The sequence below is a fragment of the Oncorhynchus kisutch genome, linkage group LG15, assembly GCF_002021735.2.
Source record: "Oncorhynchus kisutch isolate 150728-3 linkage group LG15, Okis_V2, whole genome shotgun sequence".
NCBI classification, from domain to species: domain Eukaryota; kingdom Metazoa; phylum Chordata; class Actinopteri; order Salmoniformes; family Salmonidae; genus Oncorhynchus; species Oncorhynchus kisutch.
Window position 1 is genome coordinate 57246959 of NC_034188.2, and position 20758 is coordinate 57267716.

The 20758-nt window shown below is 44.3% G+C and overlaps 1 protein-coding gene across 1 annotated transcript in view; it reads right to left on the reverse strand.

Annotated features, from left to right (window-relative positions):
- Positions 1–20758, reverse strand: part of LOC109905551 (sodium/calcium exchanger 2-like) — a 101130-nt gene that overhangs the window by 33605 nt on the left and 46767 nt on the right. Inside the window, exon 2 of the mRNA XM_020502982.2 lies at positions 5595–6085. Coding sequence (XP_020358571.1) covers positions 5595–5990 — 396 coding nt within the window. The 5' untranslated portion in view covers positions 5991–6085. The remainder of the gene's footprint in view (positions 1–5594; positions 6086–20758) is intronic.

The following is a 20758-nucleotide window of genomic DNA, read 5'->3' on the forward strand; positions in this document are numbered from 1 at the left end:
AAAACAACTGCTCATAGGCCAGAGATGGTAGTGGGAGTAGTAGTGGGAAGCTACAGATTTCTTTCTTCTCCACATATAAGCATGACGGATGGTATTTACAGTATCCTACCATCAGGGAGGACGCGACCCTGACTCCCTGACAGAAGGGAAGGGGACAACCTGTTATTCTAATCTAGTGATGGGGGGGCTATGGAGACTCAAGTTTTATTAGTCGTATGTAAGGGATACACATGGTATACAACGACCTACAAAATGCTGACTTGCAGGTTCCTTTACATTGACAGTGACCTTGACATGTAGGGTTGGTTCATTTTACTGAAGTGGGCTAAGTCAGGGTCACAGAGTGTTTCTTGGTAGTCTTAAACAAATCTACTTTCAAACAAAAGTATAGACCTCACACACACATGGCTATGGGCTTAAAAAAAAAGACATCTGTACCATGTCACATATAGAGTTGAAATCTATTCAATTTTGAGATTGCATCCCAGTATTACCCCTTATATCATCACAGCAGACTGAAATATAACAAAACTGTTTGATATAGAAACCTGATGTTTATTAATGATGAAATTATGAAAAATATGAATAACATTCCACCCACGAGGCCACAATATTTTCCTAAACTTCAACTTCTAAATACTCTCCTGCAACCCGCCTCACCCAATGTGGCGTGGATCTGCTTTTTCTAAAGTATTTCTATATACTTCGGATCTGGAATCCCTCAACTGAAGCTAGTCAGCTACCTACCGACCAGCTATCAGCTGGCAAACCATTGCTAGCGGGCATCAGCTAACCTTTAGCTCGGAAAGCTCTCGCCAGTTCGAACAACGTGACTCAAACCAGAGCATAACGGACCTATTTCTCTCCATTTCCCCGGATTCCTACCGCAAACTCTGAACATTTTCATCTGGATCTTCACAACTAGCTAACCGCAATCCCGGGTGACCACTCCTGGCTAGCGTTTCCATCCCGGAGCAAGCACCAATTAGCCTGAAGCTAGCCCGGCCAGGGCTCCTGGGCTACCACCGAAGCCCAATCCTGGGCTACAATATCAGGACCCCTTCTACTGCCGGTACGGGGCACAGAACCCCGCCGATCCTCTATGACTGGAATACTGACATAATCTGCATGATGATTCCAACAGGCCCCTCAGGCGCGACGCCCGCTGAAGGCCCATTCTGTTAACCTGCTAGGCCTGCTAGCTACCTAGAGCTACTTGGAAGCCTACTAACTCCACGACTGGTCTATCGACGTCACCTGGAATACCGACATAATCTGCCTGATGATTCCAACAGGCCCCTCAGGCGCGACGCCCGCTGAAGGCCCATTCTGTTAACCTGCTAGGCCTGCTAGCTACCTAGAGCTACTTGGAATCCTACTAACTCCACGACTGGTCTATCGACGTCACCGCACGAAGAGGAAAAAACAGACTTACCCCCATCGCGACGTCCCCCAAAGGCTAACTTGCTAGCTCCGTTCTACTAACTGCTAGCTTGCCGGCCCCGGTCTGCTAACTGCTAGCCCCTGCTAACTGCTTGCTTGCTAACCAAGCCCCGATCTGCAAACTGCTAGCTTGTTTAGCCCCGGCCTACTAACTGTTAGCGTGTTAGCACCGGCCTGCTAACTGTCTGAATCGCCGTGTTCCCAGTCAGCCCACTCACTGGACCCATATGTTCACTTGGCTATGCATGCCTCTCTCTAATATCAATATGCCTCTTCCATTACTGTACTGGTTAATGATTACTGTCTTATTTCACTGTAGAGACTCTAGCCCTGCTCAATATGCCTTAACCATGTTGTTCCACCTCCTACATATGCGATGACATCACCTGGTTTAAACGTCTCTAGAGACTATATCTCTCTCATCATTACTCAATGCCTAGGTTTATCTCCAATGTACTCACATCCTACCTTACCTTTGTCTGTACACTTTGCCTTGAATCTATGCTATCGTGCCCAGAAACCTGTTCCTTTTACTCTGTTCCAAACGTGCTAGACGGCCTGTTCGTATTTCATTTATCCTTCTCCTCCTCTGTTCCTCTGGTGATATAGAGGTTAATCCAGGTCCTGCAGTGCCTAGCTCCACTCCCCAGGTGCCCTCATTTGTTGACTTCTGTAACTGTAAAAGCCTTGGTTTCATGCATGTTGACATTAGAAGCCTACAACCTAAGTTTGTTTTACTCACTGCTTTAGCACACTCTGCCAACCCGGATGTTTTAGTCGTGTCTGAATCCTGGCTTAGGAAAACCACCAAAAACCTTCATCTCCATCGCTAACTATAACATTTTCCGCCAAGATAGAACTGCCAAAGGGGGCGGTGTTGCAATCTACTGCAAAGATAGCCTGCAGAGTTCAGTATTACTATCCAAGTCTGTTACCCAAACAATTTGAGCTTCTACTTCTAAAAATTAACCTTTCCAGAAACAAGTCTCTCTCTGTTGCCGCTTGCTATAGACCTCCCTCTGCCCCCAGCTGTGCCCTCGATACCATATGTGAATTGATTGCCCCCCATCTATCTTCTGAGCTCGTGCTACTAGGTGACCTAAACTGGGGCATGTTTAACACCCCGGCCATCCTACAATCCAAGCTTGATGCTCTCAATCTCACACAAATTATCAATGAACCTACCAGGTACAACTCCAAATCTGTAAACATGGGCACCCTCCTTCACTCATGCTGCCCAACATACCCTCGTAAAACTGAACATCCTACCGATCCTCGATTTCGATGATGTCATCTATAAAATAGCCTCCAACACTCTACTCAACAAACTGGATGCAGTCTCACAGTGCCATCCATTTTTTCACCAAAGCCCCATACACTACCCACCATTGCAATCTGTACGCTCTCATTGGTTGGCCCTCGCTTCATACTCGTCGCCAAACCCACTGGCTACAGGTTATCTACAAGTCTCTGCTAGGTAAAGCCCCGCCTTATCTCAGCTCACTGGTCACCATAGCAGCACCCACTCGTAGCATGCGCTCCAGCAGGTATATCTCACTGGTCACCCCCAAAGCCAATTCGTCCTTTGGTCGCCTTTCCTTCCAGTTCTCTGCTGCCAATGACTGGAACAAACTGCAAAAATCTCTGAAGCTGGAGACTCATATCTCCCTCACTAGCTTTAAGCACCAGCTGTCAGAGCAGCTCACAGATCACTGCACCTGTACATAGATGGGCTGTTTACAGATGGGCTATCTACCTACCTCATCCCCATACAATATTTATTTATCTTGCTCCTTTGCACCCCAGTATCTCTACTTGCACATTCATCTTCTGCACATCTACCATGCCAGTGTTTAATTGCTATATTCTAATTACTTCGCCACCATGGCCTATGTATTGCCTTAACTCCCTTATCTTACCTTATTTGCACTCACTGTATATAGACTTTTTGTTTTATTTTGTTCTACTGTATTATTGACTGTTTTGTTTATTCCATGGGTAACTGTGTTGTTGTGTGTCAAATTGCTATGCTTTATCTTGGCCATCCCTCCATCCCCATCCCCACATCCCTACATCCGCATCCCTCCATCCACATTCCTCCATCCGCATATCTCCATCTCTCCATCCCTACATATCCACATCCCTCCATCCCTATCCCCATATCCCTCCATCCGCGTATCTCCATCCCTCCATCCATACATATCCACATCCCTATATCCCTCCATCCCCATCCCCATATCTCCATCCCCATATCCCCATCCGTCCCTATATCCCTCCCTCCCCATATCTCCACCCCCCCCCCTCGCAGAGAGCCAGCATAAAATCCAGACACTCTCATAGTGTGCTTAGGCTTGCATTACCTCAGGACATACAGCGCAACAGCCCCCCTGTTACAATATACTCAAAATTAGGCCACTGGGGTGGTCTAAATCCTTCCTAATGGATGAACTTCTGGAAATTACTCACCTGATCGATACTCTTATTGTGAACTTACAAAAAATGGTGTGCAATTTGCTCGGTCAGAGAGAAAATTGAAAAGGGGATTATGAACAACGATGTTGAACACATGGTTGGATTTAAGGAGGACAATATTACAAACAGATAACTAGTAAATTCACAATGGTGTTCGATGGCCCAACAAACTGAAATGGATTAATAACTAATGAAAAAAATTATTGACTGCCCCAGTTAATTGATTATTTAATGGATTCCAAGGCTAGAATCTATTTCAGTTTCTTGTCAGCAGAGAAATCCAATTCATAACAATGTCAAATAGTCTGGACCAATTATCTAAAGCTTTAAATCAGATGGAATCAATAATTCACTAAGTCTCATTATTTTCCAATTGTTTCCTTCTGAACAGAACCGCTATTTTTTGGGTCGCGTTCCACTGGTCCGACCAGCAAAGCTTTGAAAAGTAGCTGTTTATCATTATTTTCTGTTCCTTTTTTAACTAGCATTGAAAATCCATTCTTCTCTAATAAAAAATCTCTCACCATTGTCTTTTTTTTCTCTAAGATTTTAGTTTTTTAGTTTTAACAATACAAAACTTACACATACAAACAACATCACACCAACATCAACTACATCACACCTGCCCAGACGAACATGCTCACAACCCCATCTCCAGCGCCCGCATCATTCTCCGCCACATGGCCTCAAATTGCACCATTTTGTTTCTCTCCGTCGCCCGCGCGCTCTCTCCCCATCGTCTGAATCACGCTGAAACGTCAGTAGGTTACAGTAGCCTATGCTTCGGAGGGGGAGGGGCAGGTAGCTTACACACGCACACACACTGGCAAAAACATTCAGCTGGCAGGCAGACACTGGAAGAAGTTTCTGAGTGACAGAGTGAGGGCTTTGCATAGGCACATTGTTGCATTTTTTGTGGGACTAGAAAAACCTGCCCGGTATGTTAAAGAATGCTATTAACCGGTTCCCATGCTTTAAAATAATGGTTCTGTTCCGGAACAGTATCTATCACTGTCATTCCTGGTTCTGTTTCTGTTCCTTGAAAAATGTTGTAATTTTCCAGTTTTCGGTTTTGTTCCCTGAACTGGTTCCAACACAAGGTTAGAATCTATTTCAGTTTCTTGAGTCAACAATATCTCTTGTCAGCAGAGAAATCCAATTCATAACAATGTCAGAATCTGAACCAATTACCCAAACTTTAAATCAGATGGAACCAATAATTCAATACACTAAGTCTGCCTATCAGGATGTGTTTCAATGAACATTGTAAATACTGGAATTCCATATGGGCCCAAAGTCAGTCACTACAAGAAATGTGAAAACTCAAACATAGAAATAACACGTTAATTTGAGCTGTCTGTGGTAACACCGCAAAGCAAGGTGGCATTTCTGGAGAAAGAAACTGTTATGTCTATCACCCCTGCAGAGGCGAGTTTTACAATGACTTTATCATATAATGTTCAACCTGTTTCGATGTTCACTGTGTTGGAGTGACAGTTAATGTAGTCTAGGGAGAGGTGAGAGAGGAGAGCCAACCACGGGGTCTAAGAGTGGGAGAGCTCCCTCTGTAAAAATATAATCTCTTCATTCTATTTCTATGTCATTTCCCTTATGTGGTGAATGACAACTCTACATAAACACAGTCTATCATATGGGTCAATCTATCACATAGTACCAACCTGTGAGGTTATGACCTCGATAGAGGCCATGAAACGGTCTGCGATGATGGACACTCCCAGGAACATGTACATGAGACAGGTGAAATAGACCACGGCCCTGGCTACCTGGTCGCCCAGCCCGGGGCTCAGGGGCTTCCACACGGGCAGCAGGGTGCCCGGCCTGCACACCACCGGCTGCGAACACTTTGAACTGCTGCCCAGCCCCGTGCTGCTGTTGCTCCAGAACTCCGGAGACATGGAGGGATAGGACATGGTGGAGATGGAGCGGTTCTCTTCCTCTCCTACTCCTCCTCCTCCTCCTCGTAGAGACTCCAGGGCGCAGGGTGAAGGAAGGGGGAGGAGGAGGAAGAGGAGGAAGGGGACGGAGGCAGAAAGAGAGGTGGGGAGGAGTGCCATGGTGGAGAATGCCGGGGGAAGAGAGGAATGAGGTGGACGAAGAGAGAGACGAGGAGAAGATGCCAACGTGGCAAGGAGGGGTAGGACTAGCTCACCTAGGAGGAGAGAGAGATGGATAGAAGAGTAAAGAGAAGAGAGAAAAGAGAGAGAGAGAACAATACTTGGTTAGATGTTGGGTGTAGCCAGCAGCAAACATACACCAGCCTTTCATGGACCTGTAAATAAATAAACCATCTACCTCAAAATCATTTTCAGTTATTTTTTACGAAATTAAAACTGAATCATGAGGTATTACTGCAGTTGACATAGAATAAATCATTTTTCAACCATTGTCCTTGTTTCCAGTTGCTGTGGAAGGTTTCCAACTGCAATAGGAGAACAAAAATGTCAACATGCACATGAATAGTAAATGTTAAAGTCATGCCCCTGAATCATGAATATAAACCTTTCACGGCTATTCAAGTCGGAGGTTCCCAGATTAGTCTACGTGCTCTCTGCTTTCTATTGACAGGAGAGACAGACAGACAGAGAGAGATAGTTCAAGGCGGATTCTGTGACAACAGTGCTGTCATTAAAGCCCAAAGCGGAGGGAGAATGTTTGGCCCTGGAGAGAGAGAAGGCTGGGGTTTGGATGGGAGAGATAGTTCATGGTGGATTCTGTGACGCTGTTCCAACAGGCTTCGTGACAAAGACCTGTTCCCCTCGGTCGAGAACACAATGACCCTGAGAGCCAGAACACTGAGCAGCAAGACACTCAGAAACTCTCTAACACACTCTCTCGCTGTTAAAGTGGGTCAGGGTCCATGGTTGACTGGCAGTGTGTTTTTGAAGCGGGATGTACAGAAAGTTAGTTTCTTTGCTTGCTTGTTTGTTCTACTAGGTTGAGTCCCAAATTGCTTCCCATGTACTATATAGTGCACTACTTTTGAACCGGGCCCATAGGGAAAAGGGTGCAATTTCATTTGGGATGAAAGGGCTAGTGAGTAGAATTGTTGAACAGATACATACAACTTTAGGCCTGTACATACACTCACATGTCCAGTATATGAGGGTGTGTGTGTGTATACAGTCGCTGTTATTCAACCATTCTTTCACCGGGTGTCATTTACAGCCCAATGTATCTGTATGTATTGTATTGCGTGTAGTTTCTGTGAGCAGTGTGTGAGCACCATATGTAAGGGAGAATGTGTAGAGCAGAGAGCCAGTTTAGTCGATTACAGTCACAATGTGAGACCTGCTGAGGATAGCCTGGGGTGAAGACACCTGGTCACACACACGCACACACACACACACACACACTCAAATGCACACACAGGCACACTCTCTCTCTCTTCATCTTTCTCTGCCACGTTGCCTGTCCAGCTTTAACATTATAGAGCAGCCCTTGAAAGCTTATACATCTCAATAGACTTGTCTATATACAGTAGAATTCGACATGCACCAGACAGCAATAAGTAAGATTTATCTGACAGAAAATAATTGTATTACATGCTTGTACTGCTATAGACACATCCATCAAACATACACATGCCAGTGTATGTCTGAATAGTCATGAGTATCCCATTGTCAGGAATATTATATTGAGAGGCTGCCCACAAAACCATCATCTAATGCATTTGCAGGAGGAACACATCAGGTTACACGCAATGCATTGTTTCTACTGCAGGTCATACTCAGTCTGGGATTCTATGTAATTGGTCTTAACGGACAACAGTAGAAGATATTTCCGTACACATACACGCACACGCACACACACACACACACACACACCTCCAGTGTGCAGTCGTGTTCTGCCTGTCTCCTCAGACTGACAGTCCAGTCTAACTCCGTGTTTGCTTATAGATGGATGTCTAATGATGCAGAGCTGATGTTGCCCATTTCCGTACTGCACTCTACCAGAATGCACCTCCAGCACCACACTACCATACCTGAATATCAAGCAGGGGAATAAGAGAGGGATACTGGGGGAAGAAGGGGAGGATGGCTCCTTTCACTGGGTCTGCGCTTGTTCAGAGAGCAGCACTCTCTGGATGGGTCTCAAATGGCACCCTATTTCATATCAAGTCCACTGCGTTTGACAAGGGCCCATAGGGCTCTGGTGAAAAGAAGTGCACTATATAGGGAATATGCTGCCATTAAGGATGCAATTTCTATTTCTATTTCTAATTTCTATTTCTATTTGTGTTGTGTTCCTCTGTGACCTGTTAATCAGAGCCACTCCGAGGCTGGAGGGACATGGAGGGATGCTGCAGGAGGAAAAAGAGGAAAAAGGAATCTGAAGAGATGTTTAAATGGGAGATGCGATGAGAGGACGGTTGAGGATGGTTGAGGTGTCCATGAGAGGAGGGTTGCTGATACTAAGTATAATGGACAGGGAGAAGGGGGAATTGAATGTAGAGAGAGTGAAAAAGAAAGAGAGAGAGGAGAGAGAGAGAAGGGCAGAGTGAAAGGATGAGAGAGAGGAAGAGAGTGAGAAAACCATAGAGCGAGAGATGAGAGAGGGAAAGAAAAAAAGAAAGAGTGGGGTAGTCCTGCTATGATGAGTGTGTTAATACATATTCTCAGCACGGCCAGAATGTTTCCATGACGACCTGGTGAAGGTTTGGGAGGGTGATGCATCACAGATGGAACAGGAGAGAGAAGAAGAGAGGAAGTAGAGAGAGGGAAGAAGAGGAAGGAGAGAGAGAGAGAAGAGAGGAAGAAACAAAGAGCCTAGGAGGATTCTTCGTCACAAGCATACTGCCTTTCATGGACGTGTCCACTAGTGTCCTCTGGGGCTGGGTATTGTGGGGAAGGGCTCTTCAAGCAGCCCGGTTGGCTAGGCTGGGTCTGGGAGCGGGACTCGGGGTATGTATAGCTGCCTCATCAAAACTGCTGAACCGCACAAATGCACACACGCTCGAAAGCAGATGTAAACACGCAATCCTGCACGTACACAAACAGTCAAGAAGAATCAGCTTGGGCGTATATTTCCTGTGACATTTATGTGACCTGTGACATTTATGTGAAATTAAGCACTTTGTGGTTACAGATGTGCAGACAGTGACCTGCATACACACTCACCACGAAGCACAGAGGACAGTGAGCATTGACAATGAACATTGAATCCAGAGACACATGAGAAGAAGTGAATTGGGACAGAGACTTGATTGAATTAGAGTTAATATGGAAAATGGCTGTTTAATTATAATTGAAGATATATGAAGGATTAGGATAAGTCATTGACGCAGCGTCGTCTGGGTTTGGCCGGGGTAGGCCGTCATTGTAAATAAGAATTAGTTCTTAACCAACTTGCCTAGTTAAATAAAGGTTAAATAAAAAAATGTAAGAAAATAAATTGGTCTGGTCTGGGGTGACCCCTAACCAGAGCTCTAAGAAAGGGAAGTCCATTTTTGGGCATAGAGACTGAAAGAGGCACCACTCTGGTTATGCTTGCATGCATCAGGCAGAAGTCTGGGCTTGTGCACACCCACGGACACAGAGTTAGAGTATGTGCCCAGCTTTTGGTCAATGGTACCCGATTGTAGTCTGGTGATAGCTAGTGCCAAGTAGGTAAAAAAGTAAATTAAGGAGTAAAAGGCCTATAGCATGTGTATGGACAGAGGGGGAGGATGTCCTGTGGTTAGATGGGGTGCAGAGCTAGATGCTGTAAGAATGTATAATATTGCTTCATTTAAGGTTGGGTAAGAATATGCATGTTCTGGAAGGAATGGATGAAACGTATTAAACTGTGGTAAAGCTGACATAACCTGAACCAACCCTTTTCCGATAGCTACTGAGGAAAATTGTACGTTTGCCTATGATATGTGGTTGTCCCACCTAGCTACAGTATCTTGAGATAAATGCACTAACTGTAAGTCGCTCTGGATAAGAGCGTCTGCTAAATGACTAGAATGTACAAGTGTAAGTGAAGCTGTAAGGTATATAAGGAGTTTAGATCGTTCCGGTCCTTACGCTCATTCATGCCTTGGTCATTGATGCGTTGCTGTAGCTTTATAGTTTGAGTTTATTATTATTGTTGTTTTTACTCATTAATATTCTACTTTGTTTTTACTGTTAGGTTTTCAGGTCAAGTCTAGAAGTAATCTTTAAGGTTACCTTACTGATAGACCTGAGTAGTTGATTAGAGTTCTCTATCGCCATTGAAAAAACTATTTGTATTGTAAAAGAGGTAAGACCCCATTTTCTTGTTATTAAAAGCTGCGCTTCTCATCAAATTTGAATTTGAACCAGAAATTGTGCATTGGTAGCCTAACAAGGGCGCTGGACATATCTTGATTTATCAGCTTATCATACTGCTTGTGTGATTTGTGATAATAATTGGAACTATTCTAACTGTCAACCTTATTATTTTACAACCCTGTATCATCAAAAGAGTCATACAAATGTATGTTGTTAAAAATCAATGAGAGATTTTGAAGTGATTGTGCGAATTATTGGTTGAAGTTTGAATGGAATTAGTCTATGCCTTAGCCAGGCCGATTTTTTTGTAATATTCTATGGTGGAAGCCCTGACCAAATAAGTGAGTAGGTGGAGGGGTGAGGGAGTCAGGATATTAGACTTGAGGATTGCCCGCCACACTGTAAAAGAAAAGCCCTTGTATACTCTGTTGAGTTCAGTCTCTATCCGAGTTAGCCTTTCTGTAAGGTTGAGCAGCCATTATAAGACCGGCAGGTGTCAGACACGGAATCACTAGTTTGTTGTTGTATACCTGAAGGGTATCAAACATTTGCTAAGGGAGATCTGTTCTGCTTAGACCATACTGTTCAAGCCACTTTAGTCAGTGTGACAGATGTGTAAGCGCAAACAGATCGGAGGATAGATGTAATTCTGTGAGTCCCTCTTCAATCTCTAGTAATACGGCCAAGCCACTGACATACACTACCGTTCAAAAGTTCGGGGTCACTTAAAAATGTCCTTGTTTTTGAAAGAAAAGCACATTTTTTGTCCATTAAAATAACATCAAATTGATCAGAAATACAGTGTAGACATTGTTAATGTTGTAAATTACTATTGTAGCTGGAAAAGGCACATTTTTAATGGAATATCTACATAGGCGTACAGAGGCCCATTATCAGCAACCATCACTCCTGTGTTCCAATGACACGTTGTGTTAGCTAATCCAAGTTTATCATTTTAGAAGGCTAATTTATCGTTAGAAAACCCTTTTGCAATGATGTTAGCATAGCTGAAAACTGTTGTTCTGATTAAAGAAGCAATAAAACTGGCCTTCATTAGACTAGTTGAGTATCTGGAGCATCAGCATTTGTGGGTTCGATTACAAGCTCAAAATGGCCAGAAACAAAGGACTTTTTCTGAAACTTGTCAGTCTATTCTTGTTCTGAGAAATGAAGGCTATTCCATGCGAGAAATTGCCAAGAAACTGAAGATCTCGTACAATGCTGTGTACTACTCCCTTCACAGAACAGTGCAAACTGGCTCTAACCAGAATAGAAAGAGTAGTGGGAGGCCCCAGTGCACAACTGAGGAAGAGGACAAGTACATTAGAGTGTCTAGTTTGAGAAACAGATGCCTCACAAGTCCTCAGCTGGCAGCTTCATTAAACAGTACCCGCAAAACACCAGTCTCAACGTCACCAGTGAGGAGGCGACTCTGGGATGTTGGCCTTCTAGGCAGAGTTGCAAAGAAAAAGCCATCTCTCAGACTGGCCAATAAAAAGAAAAGATTAAGATGTGCAAAAGAACACAGACACTGGACAGAGGAACTCTGCCTAGAAGTCCAGCATCCTGGAGTCGCCACTTCACTGTTGATGTTGAGACTGGTGTTTTGCGTGTACTGTTTAGTGACCCCACATTTTTGAATCGTATTGTATTATCTAAGTGCGTTTCAGAGATAGTTAGAATATGAATATCATCTGTTTGTTGGTTATATTTAGATTGTCTCATCGCTGCAACTACCCAACAGGATCGGGAGGTGAAGATCGAATCACGCGTCCTCCGAAACATGACCCGCCATACCACGCTTCTTAACACCCGGCCGCTTAACCCGGGAGCCAGATCCACCAATATGTTGGAGGAAATACCATTCACTTGACAAACCGGGGTCAGCCTGCAGGTGCCCGGCACGCCACAAGGAGTCGCTAGAGTGTGATAAGCCAAGTAAAGCCCCCCCGGCCAAACCCTCCCCTAACCCAGATGACTCTGGGCCAATTGTGCACCGCCCTATGGGCCTCCCGATCACGGCCGGTTGTGATACAGCCTGAGATCGAACCCGGGTCTGTAGTGACGCCTCCAGGACTGTGATGCAGTGCCTTAGACCGCTGACCACTCGGGAGGCCCTAGAAAAGCTATTTTCAATGATCAAGTAACTGTGAAGTAAAAACAGACTGTGCATAATTATCCCACTCATCTGACACACAGTACCCAGAAAATAATGACTATGCGTCCCAAATAGCGCCCTATTCCCTATGTAGTGCTGTCTTAGGGAGGAGATGATAGTTGTGGCATCAGTAGTCAGACAAGCCCATACGGTGCTGTACATCAATGCTGTTATACATCATATTATGTCTAGCTATGTCATGCTCAAAGCAATAATATTAGCTCATTTTCAAGATCTACCGGAATATGGATGTTGAGGACATGCGGTTAGCATGGTTGTAACAATGTATGATTCCTCTTGCATGCTGGCGACTATTGGCAGGCCATCTTGCCTCCTAAGAAAAGGACATTCTAAATGTAAAAATCAATGCTAGTTATCAATACAACATTCAGAGTGAATGAGAGGCTCTCACTGAGGAAACCATTACCACCATGCTACCCACCAGAAACACCTGGAGGGGAAAAAAGCTCATGTCAAAGAGCATACCACTGACTACATCTGGGGTGTTGGGTTGATGACGTTTCTGAAACACACAGAGATCCCAGTGGAGTTCTCCTCCCATTGAACGAGCATCTAAAAACCACCCCAGGTGGAGATGACCGCCAGACAGCCTTCCAAAGAGGCAGCCTTGTCCCAGGGGACTTCTCTAATCTATTTCTGTTGTCATTTTTTGTCTGCCTCTCTGAGCTGGTTTAGACTCTACCCACCCAGAAACCCCCTCTCTGTTGACAGCTCTGTCTATGCCAGGTGCCCTTCAGACGCCCTTACCAAACCTTCATGCCATCCCTCACCCTCTTTTTGCAGGGCATCTACTTTTCTAATGAACCATTTGTTCTCTCGGGAAAACCCCCCACAAAAGCCGATTCAAGATGTTGATTGATGAGAAGTAGATTCCTTAATCAAACCAGATCAGAAGTGCAAAGCACTCAGTTGGATAAGTGTCTGAGTCCTTTAACTCATTTTCCTAATTGCCATCGGTCTGCTTTCGCAAAGCCTTGAAATGCCATCATCAATAAAAGCTGATTGCCCAGCACAATCTAATGCTGAATTTCTACTGTTATATCTGTCTGCCAGAGACTATGCAGTGCTCATGACACGGCCTGCTTTCCCTATCTTTAAAGAATCCACACTGTCCCTATATCACCTTTATGTGTGACAGGGGAGGCTGGTGGGAGGCACTATAGGAGGATGGGCTCATCGTAATGGCTGGAATGGAATCAATTGAAATGGTACCAAACACATGGAAACAACATATTTGACTCTGTTCCATTGATTCCATTCCAGCCATGAGCCCTTCCTCCAATAGCTCCTCCCACCAGCCTCCTCTAATGTGTCAGTCCATAACAAAATGTCACATGTGAGTGGGCAACACAGAGGCATCTGGGTAAGCAGCGGGAACAGTGTCCGACGTGGATAATGGCATCCCTCCCTCCCCGGAGTCGTGACCCTCAGCGAGGAGAGGGAAATGGCCCGAGATGGGTAACGGACGCACCCGTCTCCTCCAATTAACACACACCTGTCTGAACACACTCCTCACCCTGCCAAGTCAGAATAGGTGGAGGGAGGGAGATGGACGGACTGGGAGAGAGGAAGAAGGGAGGGAGAGAGGGTAGAGATGGAGAGAGGGGGGGGGGGGGTGGAGTGGGGGAGGAGAGAGAGCGGAAGAGAGAGGGAAGACTGGGAGGAAGGAGGGTATATTGGAGAAAGACAAAGGTCAAAAGAAACAGAGAGACAGAAAAAGATACAGAGAGAGACAACAGCCAGGAATAAGAAGGAGCTGGACAAACACATCAGATGAGAGAAAGAGGTAGCAAGAGATAAACGCCACCTCCTACTGTTTCTACTGTTCTATGGTTCTACACTCTTAGAAAAAAGCGTTCCAAAATAATTATTCAGCTGTCCCCATAGGAGAACCCTTTTTGGATTCCATGTATAAACTTCTGTGGAAAGGGTTCTACCTGGAACCAAAAGGGTTCTCCCCTGGGGGACAGTGAAGAACCTTTTAAGGTTCTAATGGCACCTTTTTTTTCTTAGAGTGTAGTGTACAGACTAGCTAGACTAATTTAACATCAGAAAGACCCATCAGTGTTCTCCTCATCTCGTCCAGGCCCTGTCACAACCATAAACGCATCACTCATCTCAGCACAGGAGTTGGGGGAATCAGCTGTCACTCTCAACCAATTCATCACATCAACCCCATTACTGCAGACAATAAGTGGTTAATCAATGTCCATGACAGATTGAGTCTATTTGTCACCAGTGCCCATGAATATTAATAATGTGAACTAAATGTCAAACAACGCTCCAATTACAGTTCATATGGAGAAAACTCCCTTAAATAGTCATGCTGTTACTGTGATTGAGCCAACAGCATCAATCTCACCTGAAGAACTGTACAGTGTAGCATCCATGGAATTTCAACACACTTTAATCTTTCTCAGAGTCAACCTGACATTGTATCTCCTCACCAAGGATGCAAATGATTGTTTGGAAACTGTGTGACCACATTGTAATTGAGTGTCTGTGTGTGTCTGTGTCTGTGTCTGTGTGTGTGTGTGTGTGTGTGTGTGTGTGTGTGTGTGTGTGTGTGTGTGTGTGTGTGTGTGTGTGTGTGTGTGTGTGTGTGTGAGTGTGTGAGAGAGAGAGAAAAACTTGGGGTAGCCCAGGGAATGCTGTGCTTTTCAACTGGTGTTGCGTCTCTTAAAACACACACAGTCTAACGCACTCGCACACTTTCTAACACATTCACAAAAGCAAGCAGATAGAAAACACACACACCCAAACACCAACACTACACACCCACGCAGCAGCAAACAGCAGGGCCAGGCTGAACATGGCAATTACTGTGTGAGGAGGCACAGTGTGTTCGTTCTCTATTATTTGTCAAACAAACAGGACTGATTGGTTCGTTCCAAATGCAAACACCCAAATATCTATTTTGCCCTCAGAACCCTGCCTGACGGAGGAGAGCTGTGTGACGGCATACAGCAGGTCTGAGCACTGTCTGAGATCCATCCTCCAGACAGGAAGTACTTTACAGATGATGGCAGGTCCATTACCCAGGGGATGGAGGTTAATGTCATGGTAACATCCCTTCCTGGTCTTGATCCCTGAGGTACATGACGTCACAGACACTGAAGAGAGAAGGGGGTTGTCAAAATGGAGTGAGGAGAGAAGTTTTTTTTAAATGACTATACAGTAAACACCAGATAAATTATAATCAGATTGGGGAGAAAAGGTTGGTGGGTCAGTCTGTCTAACACCTAACTCAAAGTCCTCCTGACTTCAGTCTGGAAAGGCTATTTTGATGTTGTCTGCTTTTTTTTCCCTCTGTTTTTGTCTCTTTCAATTCTCACCCAAATCCACGTGGACAAACACACACAGCCTCCGAGCGCCGCCCCCTTACAAAACAACTGTTGGATTTTCAAATTCAAACAACGTGAGGTCTCAGCCACCAATGGAAAAAAAAAGGTTTTTAGAGAACCAATCAAAGCACAGCCAGAAATACAGTGGGGAGAACAAGTATTCTATACACTGCCGATTTTGCAGGTTTTCCTACTTACAAAGCATGTAGAGGTCTGTTTTTTTTAATCATAGGTACACTTCAACTGTGAGAGACGGAATCTAAAACAAAAATCCAGAAAATCACATTGTATGATTTTTAAGTAATTAATTTGCATTTTATTGCATGACATAAGTATTTGATACATCAGAAAAGCAGAACTTAATATTTGGTACAGAAACCTTTGTTTGCAATTACAGAGATCATATGTTTCCTGTAGTTCTTGACCAGGTTTGCACACACTGCAGAAGGGATTTTGGCCAACTCCTCCATACAGACCATCTCCAGATCCTTCAGGTTTCGGGGCTGTTGCTGGGCAATACGGACTTTCAGCTCCCTCCAAAGATTTTCTATTGGGTTCGGGTCTGGAGACTGGCTAGGCCACTCCAGGACCTTGAGATGCTTCTTACGGATCCACTCCTAAGTTGCCCTGGCTACATACATTCTTAAATGGATCAAATATGATTTTTTTCAGCAATCTACACACAATAGCCCATAATGACAAAGTGAAAACAGGTTTTTAGAAATGTTTGCACATTTATTAGAAATAAAAACTGAAATACCTTATTTATATACGTAACTCTTTGTCACATGCTGTCATGACTTCTGCCGAAGTCGGTTCCTCTCCTTGTTCGGTCGGTGTTTGGCACTTTGATTTTCTTGATGCCGTTGGTTTTGGAATTAAACTGCTCCGGCTATGACCTAGTTCTGCTCTCCTGCGTCTGACTTCCCTGCCACCAGTTACGCACCCCTTACACATGCGCCGAATACAACAAGTGTAGACCTTACAGTGAAATGTTTACTTACAAGCCCTTAATCAACAGTGCAGCTCAAGAAGAGTTAAGAAAATATTTACCAAATAAACTAAAGTAAAAAATTATAAAAAATTAACACAATAACAAGGCTATATACAGGGGGTACAGGTACCGAGTCAGTGTGCGGGGGTACATGTTAGAGGTCATTTGTACATGTAGGTTGGGGTGAAGTGAATATGCAATAGATAATAAACAGTGAGAAGCAGCAACGTACAGAAACAAATGGGGGGGGGGGGGGGGGGGGCAATGTAATAGTAACCGGTGGCCATTTGATTAATCAGACCCTTTGCTATGAGACTCGGTGCCCAGGTGCATCCTGTTTCCATTGATCATCCTAGAAATGTTTCCACTAATTGATTGGAGTCCAACTGTGGTAAATTCAATTGATTGCACATGATATTGAAAAGGCACACACCTGTCTATATAAGGTCTATATAAGGTCCCACAGTTGAAACCAAGCCATGAGGTCAAAGGAATTGTCCGTAGAGCTCCAACACAGGATAGTGACGAGGCACAGATCTGGGAAAGGGTACCAAAAGATTTCTGCAGCATTGTAGGTCCCCAAGAACACATTTTTAAATGGAAGAAGTTTGGAACCACCAAGACTCTTCCTAGAGCTGGCCCCCTGGCCAAACTGAGCAATCGGGGGAGATGGGCCTTGGTCAGGGAGGTGACCAAGAACTCTGACAGAGCTTCAGAGTCCCTCTGTAGAGATGGGAGAACTTTCTAGAAGGACAACCATCTCTGCAGCACACCACCAGTCAGGCCATTATGGTAGAGTGGACATACCGAAGTACAGAGAGATACTTGATGAAAACCTGATCCAGAGTGCTCAGGACCTCAGACTGGGGCGATGGTTCACCTTCCAACAGGACAACGGCCTAAGCACACAGTCAAGACAACGCAGGAGTCTCTGAATGTCCTTGAGTGGCCCAGCCAGAGACCGGACTTGAACCCGATCTAACTAAATCTAAATAGCTGTGCAGCGACGCTCCCCATCCAACCTGACAGAGCTTGAGAGGATCTGCTGAGAGGAATGGGAGAAACTCCCCAAATACAGGTGTGCCAAGCCTGTAGCGTCATACCCAGTAAAACTAGAGGCTGTAATCGCTGCCAAAGGTGCTTCAACAAAGTACTGAGCAAAGGGTCTGAATACTTAAGTAAGTGTGATTTCATATATATATATATTTTTATAAATGTGCAAACATTTATAAAAACCTGTTTTTGCTTTGTCATTATGGGACATTGTGTGTAGATTGATGAGGAAAAAATAAGGCTGAAACGTATGTGGAAAAAGTCAAGGGCTCCATAACAATGAGCTAATGATGCACGATTTCGCCTAACATTGAACATGTGCTCTCTTGTCAGGACACTATTGTTCAGAGGAGCTTACCAACAACACAGCTAACACACTCACTTCAAAATGAAGCTGGAAAGACAGCAGACTTGCTGCACTTCGTTTCGTTTGACCTGTTTTCTATTGATAGTCCTTGTATATACATAAAAATGCTGATTCACGATTTCGATTGGCTGAGAAAAGCTGCCTGCCTGTCTGTCTCATCCCAACTCTCGACATGTTCATTACTATGGGACAGCTGGAGATTGAATTTGAATATTGAAACAATGTTGCAAATGTCAGAGAGACAGACAGCAAGGTCTATACAAATCCCCACTGTTGAAACTAAAATGTTAGTCAAAAATAAATGTGAGATCATGTCTAGATGCTTTTTATAGTGGAGATCAAGTTTATAAACTGCCTGGCTAGTCTGATGAGACAGTGAATTGCACAGTCTGATGTAACAGAGTAAATGGGCATTTAGCCGGCTGGAATGCACTTTTAACCAATCATCATTCAGGAGTAGACCCACCCGTTGTATAAATCATATTATAAACTGGGTGGTTCGAGCCCTGAATGCTGATTGGCTGACAGCCGTGGTATATCAGATTGTATACCACGGGTATGACAAAACATTTATTTTTACTGCTCTAATTACATTGGTAACCAGTTTATAATAGCAATAAGGCACCTCAGGGGTTTGTGGTATATGGACAATATACTAAGGGCTGTATCCAGGCACTCCGCATTGCGTCTTGCGTAAGAACAGCCCTTAGCCGTGGTATATTGACCATATACCACACCCCCTTGTGCCTTATTGCTTAAATAGCCTATAGGCTACAGTTGTAGTGAACTGCATTGAGTATTTCTAGTTCATTTTGAATTACATTTTCATATACTACTACCACCTTTGGGCGATACAGCATTATATTGAACGATAATGTGTACAGTAGATGAGGAATCTCACTAACATTGCCTGTCTGTCTGTCTGTCTGTCTGTCTGTCTGTCTGTCTGTGTCTCTCTCTCTCTCTCTCTCTCTCTCTCGCTCTCTCTGATGTCAACCCTACAGTGGTTTAATGAACCCCATAGTCCAGGGAAAGACAAGGTCAAGCTCCGGGAAAACTCGTCACACACACTCTCTCCAGAGTACAAGAGCAATGGGCTAGTCTATGTATAACTGCTGTGTGTGCAGTAGTATTCTCTCAGTCACATGCCCTAGAGTGGAGTGTGGATCCTACTGTTTCTATCGGTTCCTCATTAGACCTAATCAGTGGAACCCAGATCACATAAAGTAAGATCAGGTTGAATGAAGTCACATGATAAAATACAACTGAACTCCCTTGACAATAATTGTATTTATTGGAGCTTGCATCTGAAAAGGTGCTGAACACTGGGATACAGAACTACCCAGGCGTATTTCGTCAAGCAGAAGGGCTTCGTGGGAACTTCAATGAGAACAGTTATGAAGCGTTGAGACTTAGGATGAACATTCTGTTACCAAACGTGTCTGAAGATGTCTGCACAGAAATATCACTCTCAGATCTGGAAGCCTATACCGAGGCTGACCTGATCTCTGCGCCAGAGGAGCTAGGCAGCCAATATTTTCAGAATAAACCCATTTGCATTTGAAAGCTTCACTTTATTGTCAGAAATACCAAGTTTCTGCAAAATAATAGCTCTACTCGTCAACTTTCGTGAGTGTGTGTGTGTTTGTTCACTGTCAATGCTAATAAGGTGCAGGCAGGCTGTGTGCTGTTCTCTGGCGCCGGTTATTGTGTTGGATTCTATAGAGGCCAGATGTGCTCTGTTCTGTGACAGCAGGAGATAGATAAAGGTTGTGCCTTCCTCCTCCATCTCCCACCCCCTCTTTCCTCCTCCATCTCCCACCCCCTCTTTCCTCCTCCATCTCCCACCCCCTCGCATTCTGTCAGATAAGCCGGAAACACAACTCTTGTAGGGAAATGTTTTTATGCAGATTTTAGAATATTCGCATGAAAACGTGTTGCCAATCGGATGGAAACCTAGATATGACAATGTTCACAGTTACAAAAGCAAGTATAAAGGTCTTGCTGAAAATGTGTGTCCCAGTTTCTGAATTCCCTTGTTAGAATACTGGTGTGACTAGCTAGTGATTGATTAGACAGCCTAGAAAGAGTCAGTTACCAGAGCTACAAACGATGAGACGAAGCCCAACCCGATTGGCCAAGAAGAGGAATTGATTTGGCTCAGCCGCCAATCTCACAAATGTGGTACCTCAAAGGAGCAAAATGATTGATTGATTGGTCCAGTCCAATCTATATACCCACAGGAAAGATTTAGCTTTATTAAACTTCAATCACCTCCAGTAATGCTGCCTGCTCCCCAAGCTCTCACACATTTAAACAAGCCCAGCAAGAGACACCCACAGAAGCTGGCATTCTGCAGATCTAAGATGGCTTCTTCTCCACTGGTATGGTGGAAAAACAAACCACCCCGTATCACACTGGCTGATCTGCTCCTGGAAAGAACAGCTCAGTGGCTGGGTCTTTAAGGGGACAATAGTTTGTTATTATGTCATTTAGGGCTTTGGTGGAATTAATAATTAGAGCTCACACACACCAAACTTTGCAAACACATGCATACACCACATATATACACACACACCACAAACACATAGGATAATGCCCTGCTGTCACCATCTACCCAGCAGTTGCTCTGAGTAGCTGACTGAAAAT